The 15,134-nt window shown below is 33.3% G+C and overlaps 1 protein-coding gene across 2 annotated transcripts in view; it reads left to right on the top strand.

Annotated features, from left to right (window-relative positions):
- LOC100370149 (uncharacterized) overlaps positions 1-13,613 on the top strand; it is a 32,830-nt gene extending 19,217 nt beyond the window's left edge. Inside the window, exons 3-7 of one of the 2 annotated variants that reach the window (XM_085499108.1) lie at positions 585-1,669; positions 2,442-2,608; positions 5,612-5,755; positions 8,056-8,163; positions 11,428-13,613. In XM_085499108.1, the coding sequence (XP_085355234.1) occupies positions 585-1,669; positions 2,442-2,608; positions 5,612-5,755; positions 8,056-8,163; positions 11,428-11,640 (1,717 nt within the window). In that variant the 3' untranslated portion in view covers positions 11,641-13,613. The remainder of the gene's footprint in view (positions 1-584; positions 1,670-2,441; positions 2,609-5,611; positions 5,756-8,055; positions 8,164-11,427) is intronic. The other variant, XM_085499109.1, reaches the window with a different exon arrangement.
- The last annotated feature ends 1,521 nt before the right edge of the window (positions 13,614-15,134 follow it).

Raw genomic sequence — 15,134 nt, forward strand, 5'->3', positions numbered from 1 at the left:
TTTGTTGCAACATTTTTATGTATTTTCCATAAGTTTTTTGAATAATTTTAGACAAAATTGACACAACATTCCCTTGCCTTCAGATTTTGATTATTATTTTGGACACAAAAAAAATTATTTTGAGAAAGATGACAATATTTGAAAAGGGTTAAATTTAATCAAATATACATACTGTAAAACATGTTGAAAAAGCGACATGCAATTTTAGCAAATTGTGGTAAATTGATTTGTTAATTGACGTAATGTTGATTTAGCGAATCTCTCTTGTCGTTTTTGATTTCCTGTTTTCACAATACTTGTCCGTCGCATGCCAAAACAAATGCGCAGTTATCACCTCCATAAAAACAATGAAAAACTGTCAAGTGTAATTAGGTGTAATTAGGAAGCGCCCCAGATTTTTATGTTCCGGATTACTGTATACATATCCCCAAGCCTTGGCCATTTTGCATTTATAATAAAGTCATTAGCGACATCTTAAATTAGCGAATCAGTTCTTTCGCTAAATTCGCTAAAAAGACATGTTCGTGAAAAAGACATGTTTTACAGTATTCTTTAACAATACAGGTTTTCTTTACTTTTCACAGGTACAATCAATTGCAAAGACAAGAAGAATTTGAGCAAGGAAGGAGCAGACCTTACTATGGCCAGGGTCAACCACCACAACAATTACAGCAGATACCTGCACAAGAATATGGATACTACCAAAACCCAATTGAAGATCCCCATAGACATCTCCAAAAACCTCCTGACACAGGGTATGATCAGTACTCCGAGGAGCTGCCAAATAATCAAGGTGTGATGAGCAATCGGTCTGAAGAGAATGGAAGAACACAGGGACGTAAAAGACGTCCGCAAAAGTATCAGACTACCCCACCTCCAGCACCGAACTTTATTGATATGAACAAGAATGTTAAACGTAAACCACAACAGAAATCTTACAAAGAAATGTATCAGATGAAACAGAGGGAGACGCCGCCATTGAACCCCCACCAACCTCTACCTAGCATTTCCCGGGAAAGTTCAGTGGACGTCAACCCGGAAGACATGTGGGCTCAAAGATCAAAAAATCTGCAAAAAACTAAAAGCTCTAGTGGTAAGCAAGGTAGTTCCAAAAAGAGTGCTAAACAACCATGGACAAAACAATTAGTATCGGAACAGAGAGGTGCTGTGCCGATCAGAACGCAGTCTGAGACGTCTCTGCAATCAAGGAAAAAGATTGCTCCTATAAATCCTTCTCCACGGACCAGTGCCCAGAAAGTAAATCTTGATATTAATGTGAATATAAAAAGAATGGATCAAGCTGAGGAGAATCTTGACATTGACGTTTCAGTCACACCACGGCCGGAATATCCAATCTATGACAATCCTTACATTAATCCAAATATGCGCGAACCACCTCCACAAAACTTTGGACAACCGAAATTCGGTGTGCATAACCGAAACGGTAGTGGAGCAACTTATACGGCTAATAGTCACATGAGGACCTACTCACAAGATTCTCAGGATGCATACCCGGCACCACGATATCAAGACGGTGGTGGTGGACAAGGGGGTTATGATGGATTAAGTCAACAGCAGTTTTATGAGGAGACACCGCGGTTGTCTTACACACATCCCTTAGATGGACTTAATAATCCATCACATGGTGTGCTGCCGGGGATTGATAAAGGTAATACATTCTCCTACATTTGTTTCACGGCTTGAAATTAAAATTTTTTACTTGGGCACCAATTGCAAAAGTTGGTAGCCGGAGAATATGTTGAGTTGTTCTTCAGTTGTTTGGTGCTTAATGCCATGCACACAATTGTGAATATGTAGAAATAACCAACTCACTTTGTGTAGGACAACCCATACTTTGTTATTTTGATGTAGTATCAAGTAGAGAGAAATTTTTAACTGTTTGAAAATTGTTAGTACCGGTAGTCCAATTGGGCTACTAATGTTGGAAAAATTGTTAATTACTGTGCCTTGACTACTTCTAATATCTAGTCCTGTTGCTAGATCACTGAAGTTGCTAAAAAAAAGCTGAGTTTCAGGTAGACTAAACTCTATACAGCCTTGCTATGATGCCAGTAATATCTCGTTACCATTCAGATTTATGCAAATGTATGCACACCCTATGAGACATAATATACTCTATGTTCATTGTCAAGTTGAAATGTTTTGCACAGGGAATTACATTGAAAACATTACAGTGTAGACATTGGTGTCCCATGAGTCCTTGGTGCAAGTCAAGGAATTTTGTTCTGAAGGAAAACATTTTGCACATTTCTTTGTATTTTTCTATAATTTCTTAGTTAATTTTGTACCAAATGGACATAACTTCCAATTTGCTACGAGTGTTGATCAACAATTTTGACAAAATATGGAAAAAATTGTGCATGATTTTAATTTGTGAAAAATAACAAAACTTGAATTTGTGACTCAAATTTTTCTTACAGTTGGAAGGTCAAGCAGAACAAGTCAAGAAGATGGATACTTGGCTAGACTACAAAAACAGAAATCACCGCCCCAGTATAAACAATATACCTTGAAAGATTACCGTAATCTCAAATCCGATATCAAGATGGGTGGTCTGGGACCAGACATAGAAACTATGCAACAAAGGGTGAGCTGTAATTATATTAGAGTTATAATTTGTAAGGTTGCTTCTGATTGGCTGTACTGCTGTGAAATATTAATATTTAGAACACCTGAGCAATGTTGTACAATAGACTGTGGGGTGTGTGATTTCATTTGTTGATGCATTTTTAATAGATTTTATGCCTGTTTCCCATTTAAGATGTTTTGTGATTAGTATTTCTGGATACCAAGATATCAATTCATATTTTGTCTTGCTTCGTAAATATTATGTGTATGTATATTATTGTATATCTGCCAGCATATCATCATATGTTATTGTCGTGATGTTGCTGTATTTCACAGGATTTCTACTTGGTACATCCTACCTTTTTAGCTTCGCTGTCGACTTTGTGGAGCGGAGCTTATCATATGAGTCCGTCGTCGTCCGTGTCAATGTTTTACTTTTTCGACTTCTTCTTGAAAACTACAAGCCTAAATGCTTTGATACTTGGTGTATATGTACCTTGGGTAGACCTCTCTCAGATTTGTTCATTTCATGATGATATCTTCAATTATCTAATTTTGGTGAATATTTTTGTCATTTTTGGTAAAAAGTGATATTTTCGACTTCTTGTTAAAAACCACAAGTCCAATTGCTTTGATATTACATATATAGGTACTACATGTGGACCACTCTCAAATTTGTTCATTTTGTAATGATATCTTCAATTCTCTAATTTTGGTGAATATTTTTGTCATTTTTGGTAAAAAGTGATATTTTCGACTTCTTGTTAAAAACGACAAGTCCAATTGCTTTGATATTATTACATATATAGGTACTACATGTGGACCTCTCTCATATTTGTTTATTTTGTAATGATATCTTTAATTATCTACAGTAATTTTGGTGAATATTTTTGTCATTTTTGGTAAAAAGTGATATTTTCTTGTTAAAAACCACAATCATTTATGGTGAAAAATGATATTTTTGAATTTTTGGTGAAAACAGCAAGTCCCATTGCATTGATACTATGCATATTGTTCATTTTCTAATATCTTCTGTTCTATAATTGAAATGTGCATTGCAAACAGCAGAGCTATCTCAGCCGAGAGGCTGCTTGTTTGAAAATGCAAATTTCAAATATGGAAAAATTAGGCAATATTTCTAAGATGGCAGACATGATTGAAAATGAAATTTATACATTTTTGACTCCCATGTGCGAAGCACATAATGGGAGTCTTTGCAGTTTGTGTGTTTGTATGTGTGTATGTGTGTCCGACTGTTCCACTGCTATCTCAAGAACCATACATCGGTTTTTGATGAAACTTGGTGCATAGATGCTCTGGGCCAATGCGCAGATTCGATTAGGTTTTGTTAAAAATCCATGCTCGTTAATTACCTAATTTGCTTGATAATTAGCTAATTTTTAGCTGTTCTATGACTGTTCCACTGATATCTAATGAACCACTCATTGGATTTTGATGAAACTTGATACATAGATGCTCTGAACATATGCGCAGATTTGATTAGTTTTTGGTAAAAATCCGTGCATATTACATACCTAATTTGCATGATAATTAGCTATTTTTTAGTGGTTCCATGACTGTTCCACTGATATCTAAACAACCACTCATTGGATTTTGATGAAACTTGGTACATAGATGTTCTGAACTAATGCTAGGTTTTGATTAGTTTTTGGTAATAATCCATGGATACTAATTACCTAATTTGCATAATGATTAGTCAATTTTCAGTTTTTCCACTGATATCTCAAGTACTAACCATCACATTTCAATGAAACTTGGTACATAGATGTCATATGACACTGCACAGACCTGATAGTTTTTATAATGTAATTACTTAATTTGCATAATTAATTAATTTTCAGCTTTTGATATAAGTAAGTGAGCATTACATTTTAATGAAACTTGGTACTTACATACTCAAGGACTATGCAGAGATTGATTGTTTTGGATTAATATTTGTGCCTATTAATCACCTATTAATCACTGGTATCTCAAGTACTAATCATCGCATTTCAATGAAACTTGGTACATAGATCCTTTAGGCTAAATAATTGTGTATATTAATTACCTAATTTGCATAATTAATTTTCAGCTTTTCTACTGATATCTAAAGTACTAATCATCACATTTCAATGAATCTAGAATTATGCAGAAACCCAATTAGTTTTCGGTAAATATTTGTGCATATTTATCACCTAATTTGCATAATTAACCAATTTCCAACTTTCACACTGATATCTCAGGTACTAATCATCACATATCAATAAATGTTTGTACATGGATGCTGTAGGACAATAGACAGACCTCGATAATTGTGGCTTAAAATCTGTACATATTAATTACCTAATTTGCATAATTAACCAATTTTAAGCTTTCACACTGATATCTAAAGTTCTAATTATTTCATTTCAATGAAACTTAGTACAAAGATGCTCTAGGACATTGTACAAACCTAAATAGTTTGGAGTAAAAATCTGTTCATATTAATTCCCTAATTAGCATAATAATTCATAATTTTTTGGTTCTAATCACATTTCAATTAAACTTGGTACATAGATTTTCTGTTACATTTCGCAGACCTCATTAGTTTTACACTAAAATCTGTTCATATTAATTTTCTGATTTGCATAATTAGTTTTCAGCTAAGTAATTCTGAATTATATTTAATGTGTTACAATACTCTCAGCACATGGGAGTTCTTTCTAAGCTTTCTTTGATTTATAGGTGTCATACAACAAGTAAATGGATGGGGAAGATGTACAATATTAAGGTTTCATGTCAGTGAATACACTCGCTGTACTGTATACCCTGCGTTGTCCTCATAATAACCGCATTATATTTCTTATACTCATTTTGTAAACTATGGAAGGCAACCTGGAAACAATATAAAATCAATATAATCGGTTCAAGACTACAGCCTCAACACAAAAATGTCTACTCCTCATCCCCTCCCACTTGTGCATTTGGTTGCATAGCAACAAGTGAACCCTATTAAATATAAACATTTGTGTTTAATTTACAGCAAGATAAGGTACAGCGTGGGAAGCAATATGCCAGGGATATCAACACACAGAATAGGAGAGTCCTGGCACAGCAGAAACCCCGAAAACTACCACGTCCCGGAGATGGCCCTGAAGAGAACGATATTCATTCCAAGAGACATGTTGTAAGTAGGCTATATTTTACTTTTTGTGTTTTCAAGTTCTAGCTCAAATCAAGGTCATATAAAACCTAAGAGTTTGCTGTTTGTATGATATGCAGTGAGCATTCCACTCATGTCACATATTACAGAAATTGTCAATTACCCAAAACACTCAGTGCTAAGTGCTTTTTAAAAGCGACTCCAATTGTGATATGTAAGATGAAGTACGCCCTCTACAGTCAGAAAGTTCCTCACATGATTGATCATATACTTCTTTTTTTGTTTATTTTGATTAGATCATCTTTGTTTTTCACCATAAACCCACCTTGTATTACCCAGATAGCAACAGTAAATTTGCATTGAACTCTCCTTCATTACCCAGATAGCAACAGTAAATTTGCATTGAACTCTCCTTCATTACCCAGATAGCAACAGTAAATTTGCATTGAACTCTTCTTCATTACCCAGATCAGTAACAGTAATTTTTACACCATCATAAATACACATTTCATATTAAAGTTGTGCATGTTATAAGAATGGTAAAAGTAAAGGTAAAATTCTAAACCAAAATGTCTGCTCATGTTTTCCAGCTCTTTAAAAATCGTAAATCATCCGGTTTCACATGTCTCAACTGTGTCCTCCATTCACCATCACTGCATACTATGATTTTTTTAAATACTGTAACTGCATTAATTAATGACTTGGTTTTACTTTTGCTGTTTTGGCTAGTAAGTGAAATCTGCAAAATGAAATACTTACAAATATGTACAATTAAAATAAAGCTCTTTGTTTCAAGACATACATTTAAAACCCATTGTATATGGTCAAATATCAAAGTAATTTGCAATTTAGTACTATTGAAAATTATTTTCTGCCCAGCCATCCTCTGACAGTTGTACAGGTGCCACAACCCAACTGCTCGCTCCTCCAAAATATCAGGCTGACATTATTCTTCAACCTTTTCTAACAATGTACAGTGCTGCTTTTAAACAACATTACTGTAAAATGACTAATTTTCACTGGGTTTAAATTTCTCTGATTTGCCATTTCAGGCATATTCTTTGGATTTTAAATTCACGGTTTTATCATTTAGATAATGTGTTCTATGCTAAATTTTACATATTCACTGGGTTTTAATTTAGCGCATTTTCCAGTCAGGGAAATAAGCCAAATTAAAACCCAGTGAATAATTAACCCTTTTACAGTATTATTATTTTTGCTTTTGTAGCATTTATTGATTGCATTAGGAACTCATATTTATCGGTTTTCTGTCATCCATTGATCAATTCATGCAATTCTCAGTGTGGTAATGTGAAAAAACCCAAACCCAAATAGTCAAGTGATAAATGTTCCAATGTGTACATCAGTTTGGATGAAAGCTGTACTTTTCTAAGCAGAAAGGAAGGCATCATTAAAAGAAATTTTTGGTTAAATCACAGACTAGTATTTGGTTAATGAAAACATTGCATGTTTTAATAATGAAATTGTTCTGTTTTGACTGTTAAGAAAAGTATGTGGGCGCTATTGTATCATATATGAGATGGTAGCACTTACTGTAAAAAATTTTGAACTATAGCCACAATCTGTGTGGTGAAAAATAATTAGCTTTTCTGCAAGGATTTTAATAGTCAAGGTTCAACTATAATGTATTACATACTGCATTTGATGTGAATCCAGGATATCTGTGGATGTAGATTTAGGGATAAATGTATCCATACAAAAGTAAGATGGTTTTGACTAATGGGAACTCATTATATCATTCACTGGAAAACATGATGTAGACATTTTGGTCTAGTTTGTTATTATTTTTTTCTGTAATTTGTATATATAATAAAATATATATTCTGTAATTTTGTCATTATTTTGGTGTTTATTCTGAGTCAATGCAGTGTCACTTCAAGAGACTTTTCAACAGTTACAACTTTATATGTATTTATTTTGGCTCTGAAGTCAGTGTTTTGAAATTTTCCTTTTGTCACATGTTTTCGGTTTTCGTACATAATGTAAAGTCCATAATAAAAATATTGTAGACATGTTTCTGGTCTGTGCACATGCCAGTTATCAAAATGCACATCGAAATAAAAGCAAATCTGATGACAATTTTTAGAGTTTATAAAATAAAAAATGTTTGTGTGCAAGGATTTGGGAAATTTAGTCAAGAATAAAATAATTGTGTATTTATTGTCTCACAACCTAGCTGCAAGAATATTAATATTTATTTTGATATAACAGGCACCTGAAAATTACTTCTGCATTGGCTCGGTTCTACCATGGATTTCTTTTGTGGTTTCTTTTGCACTAATAACGTGTGTCACTTATTACAGGCTTTGGTTTATGCTAAAAATGTTCCTAAGCCCCAAGTTACGACAACCTCTTCCAGTACCACCCCTATTGCTGGCTATGAAGATGATAAAAATACCCCTACACCCATGGTTAGTTCGGTACAAGAGTTATGTCACTAACACTGCCCTCTAGTGTCAAGTAGTTGTACTCATTTTGTTTTGTTATATAAAAACAAAAGATTTTAACTATTTGCCTTATGATGGTGCATTACATTTTAGAGAACGCATGAATAATGCTAATAATGCTAGAAACTAATGTTGGCATGTTAGCAAAAATATTTGATAGCTTGTTGTGTTGTGTTGTGTTGTGTGGCATGTTTTATTGTAGCATGTAAATAATAACAATAGAAATGTATACTGTAAATTAAGAATAGATTTATGGATATCAAAAAGTGTAAGTTTGTGTAAGTTTGACTGATAAAATTGCTGCCAAATTATATATCTATGTGTAAAATATTGCGTCCAAAGTTTTAAGCTTTGACACGGAAAGAGTCGTTGGCCTGAGAAATACCTGCTCAAAACTGTTCCCAATATCATTTATTTTTATCATTCGTTAGCACTTGTCGTAATATAGACTATCGGCTGAGTTTTTGAAAGGTGTATAGTTAACAAAGGACTTTTTTTAAACATTATAGAATGTAATTAATTAATTATTCATGAAGTTATTAGATTCAGATCAATTTAATAAGTAAAGACAGACTAGAATAACGAGATATGTATTTATTACTGTTGTGACATTGAAATAAGAAGGTAACGTTGTTGGCGTTTACACTATTTTTATTGTTGAACAATGTTAGTAAATGGTGGATGGCATGCAACATGAGTGGTGAAAATGACCTTATGAGTGGTGCCTATGTTGACATTAGTGATGCCAAGCATGATGTGAGTGGTGAATATGTTGACACAAGTTGTGCAAATGATGGCATGAGTGGTGCAAATATTGACATGAGTAGTAGTAGCTGTAGTGAGTTCTACGTGTGCTCAAAATTGTTTCATTTAAAACTGCGCATACACACACAGTGATTTCTCAAAATGCATACTAATTAGGTAGCAAGCTGGTAAAAGTTACTAAAAACATTTTGAGCAATGACAAAATCATAAGCAATGAAAAAATCTCAGTAAAATTAAGCCTGATAGCATACATGAAAGTTTTAAATTGAGTATTAATTTATGCAAATGAGATGATTATTTCAACCAATCGTCTCATTGTGGAAATGTTGACATGAGTGGTGCAAATGTTGACATGAGTGGTGCAAATGTTGACATGAGTGGTGCAAATGTTGACATGAGTGGTGCAAATGTTGACATGAGTGGTGCAAATGTTAACGTGAGTGGTGCAAATGTTAACATGAGTGGTGCAAATGTTAACGTGAGTGGTGCAAATGTTAACGTGAGTGGTGTAAATGTTAACGTGAGTGGTGTAAATGTTGACGTGAGTGGTGTAAATGTTGACGTGAGTGGTGCAAATGTTGACATGAGTGGTGCAAATGTTGACATGAGTGGTGCAAATGTTGACATGAGTGGTGCAAATGTTGACATGAGTGGTGCAAATGTTAACATGAGTGGTGCAAATGTTGACGTGAGTGGTGCAAATGTTGACGTGAGTGGTGCAAATGTTGACTCGAGTGGTGCAAATGTTGGCGTGAGTGGTGCAAATGTTGACGTGAGTGGTGCAAATGTTGACGTGAGTGGTGCAAATGTTGACGTGAGTGGTGCAAATGTTGACGTGAGTGGTACAAATGTTAACGTGAGTGGTGTAAATGTTGACGTGAGTGATGCAAATGTTGATATGAGTGGAGTAAATGTTGTCGTGAGTGGTGCAAATGTTAACATGAGTGGCAAATGTTGACGTGAGTGGTGCAAATGTTAACGTGAGTGGTGCAAATGTTGACGTGAGTGGTGCAAATGTTGACATGTGTGGTGAGAATGAAATATTCTGACGACTGAAACACTAACGACCTAACAGATAATGCTGTAGTGCATGTGTTTCATCGTTAATTTGAATAATAACCGTAATCACTAAATGCATGCATATGAATGATTAACACATCACTGTACTTCACTCATACAACACACATAGAACTAACCAGATAGCAAACTCTGTCTCCACTGGCCATACCCTTGTAACACTTCAATACTGTCTTCATAGCATTTTCACAAACAAAACATCATTATAGATTGGCCATGCTTTAATCAACTTAAGATGATGTACCAAATCTGTAATCTTAATTTATGCCAATAGTAGAAATATCTCAATGCAAAATTTTTTCTTTTTTTTGTTTCAGCATGGATGTTGTTTCATGATTTATTCTTTGTCTTCGAATACAAATTTTGGGCCTTCTTTGTGTCGTATGCCTGTTGTCAAAATACTGATATTTATATATGTTTGACAAGACCATTATAATATGAAACTAGATTTCACATATATGCATTTTATTATGTTCACTTGTATATAGAGTTTTGTTTGATTAACCTAACAAATTTGAAGGAAGGGAGGACTATACAAATCTGGAGGGAATGGCATCCCATAATGCAATGGAACAGTCCCTGAGACTGTCAGGCTCATCTTTTTTGCATGAATCTTTTATTCTTTTCAGTCAAAACTAAATTCTTCTTAGTCATGTCTGCTTGTAAAGAACTAATGCAAAGCTATGATCAAGCAACAATTAGTAAAGTGTATCATTAATCAATTCTTCTATATTTGCTATAAATATGTAGTGCATGTACTGTTTCATATTTATGTTCATGTTTCATGTCATGTTCATTCCATCAAACAATATTATTCTAGCATTTGTAGTACAGAGATTTGTCCACTGTAGCATGATATATATATATATATATATATATATATATATATATATATATATATAATATGGGTCATTTTGTTATAAAATGACCGAAATGGAATCTTTTTTTCTTTAGTTGAGTCATAGTTTTAACCATTTGAACACCAATATCAATTTTCTAGCTCATGCATTTTATTTGCTGTTTACCTGGTTCCTGGCATTCTGATTAGCTATCAAACCCTTACACAAACAAAATAAGAATGTTTTTACACCAGAGTTTCTAAGGTATATTCAATAATAATTTGGCGAATACGGCATGCAAAAATCAATTCATTCCACAATTTGCGAGTCAATTCCAAGATTTTGTGTGATTGGTTACCCAACCCATACACCTGACAGTGAGACCAATCAGAGAGCAGCTTTATTTGACAGTTTTTTTCATGGTATCCAATCCTGCCTTGACCCAACTGCAATTTGAAAGTAAATATATACTCAGTGTAATTTTGAGAGAGATTAGAATACGTGAATGCAAACAAAATGTTAACTTGATTTTTTTTTCTCTTTTAAGGCTATAGAGTATTCCAAAAAACTGCGAAAACCGCAAACAGTGAATGGGCAGAATACTCCACATAGAAATTCGAGTAAGAACTCAGAACGTAGTCCAAGTAAATACAGTCAACTAGACGAAGACATGGCAAAACTAGAAGAACTACAAGCCAGACATGAACGAGAAAGACAGGAAATTGACAAACTTAAACAACAAGTCAGTGCACCTTCATAGCGAAGATAAAGTACATAATTTGAAGTGATCCATCCAGTATTGACTCTGATTTATATATGACCACTTATCAGTGACAGTGTTTTTTTTAAAAAATTCTATGAATGACCAAAAATCAGTTAGTCAACATTTATATAAAGTCAACTTCAGCATCATCAGAATCTGTACAATTAATTCCAGAATCCAGTTTGTTATTAAAAATATCGACTTACCGGTAAATCCAATTTTAAAATAATTTTGAACTAACTAACTTTAGAATCCTTGAAATCAATTTGCAGGTTTGAATATCGGTAACATAATTTATGATTTTTTGGCCATTAATTCAATGGCCAATATACTGACATGTTATTCAAAGTTGATCTGATTAAAAAAAAAAATCTTTGGTAAGAGTGAAATGGGTTGAAATATTATATATTTTTTTTAAATTAATGTTTTTTTATATATATATTTTTAACATTAATTGCTAAGATTATTCTTTTTTGTTCAATTATTCTATCCCCATGAATGGACAATATTCAAAAAAGAATAGTTCCAGCAATTGATCATTAGTAACAAATAAATAAATTTAACAAATTTAAAAATAAGAAAGAAGTGTAAATGAACCAACAACCCATCAACAAAGATCTTATTTTAAACGATAGAATTAATAAAATGAGCTTCATACCTTAGAGTCACTGCGTTGTAAAAATTTGTAAATTCAATGTACAGAAAGAAATTATTATATTTTTATGTACGAGAATGTTAGCAGTTGAGTCTGAATTGATTCTGAATATGAACAAAAGATGTGAACTTTTCCTTAAATATGTAAATAAATCTTTGTATATTATTTTGTATGTACATTTCATCAATTTTTAATTGTTCATGAATTTCTGGAGCAGTTATTTCTAGAAGTGTCTTATTTTTCATGTTTTATTTGAGAACCAAAGATTGTGTGCCTGCACATTTTTGCATAATGTTCCTATATTGAATTTATTAGCATTATGCAAATAAAACTACTACCATGTTTGGCATTAATCAAATGTAGCTTCTACCATATTTGGAATTATGCAAATATTCCAGGTGCTGCTGTCTTTATTTGGTCATTGTGTGATACCCTTCTTCAGTGTTATGTAAATGTTTTCATCATCACAGCAATACAATATTTTACATACTCCTATAAAGCAAACAAAGTGTCTGGTTGGATGATTTCAGTCTAATAAAGGCAGTAGCTGGTTTTAATTAACACTTTCTCACTCAAATGAAAGTTTTTATACTTGATTGTGTGAACAGAAATAACCAAGATTATCGTGTATTCAAATATGAAATACATAATGCAAACTTTGTGAAGACTAGTAAGTCAGGCCAAGATGAATACTGTGGAATACTTTATTTTCGCTGGAATTAATTTTCGCTGAAAAGGCTTTTTGGGCATTTTGTATGGAATTTATTTTCACTGATTTTTGATGAGTTTAATGTGAAATATAGGAAAAAAAGTATATTCGCTGGATTTTATTTTCACGAAATCATCCTTTCAGCGAAAATAGCAAAAATAAATTCCAAGCGAAAATAAAGTATTCTACAGTACTTACCAGTTGTTTCACATTCTCCCTGTTTTGCTTTAGTATTTCAAGAAATATGTCATCTCGTACTTTGCAGAATTCTTACGAGATCTTCATCAAATATCACACCACATGCATACAGACTTATAAATGCCTTGGTGTTAGTTTTTATGTGTTTTGTGTAAACAAGTAGAAGGGCACATTTTCATTATTAGACTTGTACGAATCAATTAAGATTCCGTCCCATTTCTGATTAGCCAATCACAGCAGTGCCATTCAAATATTTTATAATCCCATTGAAATGTGTATATATTCTATTTAAATGATATTTGTGAAGAATAATCATAAATTTTGTTTTCTGTGTGTAGTTTTAACTTTTATTTGTAATCATATTTAAGTTATTCATAATTATATACTTTTGTTTTTAAACAAAACAAACATTGCGATTACATTTGAAACTTTTTGTTGTGCAAGGTTTGTGTGTGCGATTTGAATTTGTGTATTTAAGAAAATGAATTTCTTATTTTTTTTTTTCTTTTTGATATAGACCTTGGGTATAAGGTATATAAGAATGTTAACTTCTAAACGAGCCTTTATTAACTAAGACAAGTTGAATATTGACAGTACTCTGTATCTATATGACAAAGCATTAATGAAATGCAGTCAACTGATTTCAACAACAATTAAGGAAATAGCTTTTGACCTTTAATAACATTGACCACAACATTCACTGAGTAAATACGACCATAAAAAAAAGTTAAAGTTTTTTGGCTGGAACGTTTATGGACTAATTAACAAATTCCTGGATCCAGACTTTATATCGTTGGGCTAGTAATTCTACACAATAAATGCTGCAATAAATGTCGCTAGAAAGAGTACAATGCACTTTGGTAGAAACTCTTGCGGATATTCTATTTTCGTAAAGAATTCCATAATGAGTGACATCACACATCTGCCAAGTGTCAGTGATATGTGAAGATTTCAAGGCTTGCACTGCCAACCTACCTGATTTTATTGACACTGATTTCATCCCTGATGACAACATAAACAGTGGTGCAGATCTTCCTCTTTTCAACCCCAGTAACTGTCTTAAATAACTTTGGTAAACGTTGTCTTGACTTGTGCAAGCATGCCATTTTTTCTCAATACAAATGGCAAGTATTTCAAAGAGTGTGGCAGTGGTTATTTTGCTTTTCTTACTGGGGAAGATGGTAGTGTGCTTGTCTGTCTTATTATCACGTGAAATAATATCAGTTACGTATGTAGACGACAGCTGAATTCAATCACTCAATATTGTTTTAATTTACGTTAATTTTTAAACCTCTGTCAAAACAAATAACTGTTCTGTTTTTAATTGTAAGTGGAATAACAACCTGCGAGATTTGGTGTTGGAGTTTTGGAAAGCAGATGATTGCGACAAACTAATAACAAAAATACTATGTATATTGACGATGGTCAAATCGATTCAGCTGTGAATATTTCAGGTTTATTTAACACCCGAAGAATTATGACATCGAATTTGAGGACATTTACAGTGAAATGAAAGAATACGTTAATGCAACATTCTCTTTAAATTGATCTAATACCAATCACAGTCCCTCCACAACCGGTTATGAAACGCTATTGTCAAAAGGTGTGAACGAGCTTAGATCGAGAAACAATGCGTGTTTCAGCCTTCCAGCTGAAGTGTTGACGTCATAGTTCACGCTGAAGCGCTTACACTGAGGTCGGTCGTCGCGTTGGTCGAGTCGGAAAAATCAACGTAGTGTAATAGTTTCTTCAAATATATTCCGTAATTCACGCTATTATTTGAGTTTATCTAGTTGCCAGGAACATCTTGAGTGAATATTAGGTCGTGTATGTCGTTTTTATCCGAGGTATCGAATGATTTGTGACCGGGAACTTCAGGGGCAGTTTTAGTTTGTGGAGGGACTGTGTACCAATGTTAAATATAAGGAA

Source organism: Saccoglossus kowalevskii, chromosome 5 (assembly GCF_978046115.1).
Source record: "Saccoglossus kowalevskii chromosome 5, keSacKowa6.1, whole genome shotgun sequence".
NCBI lineage: Eukaryota > Metazoa > Hemichordata > Enteropneusta > Harrimaniidae > Saccoglossus > Saccoglossus kowalevskii.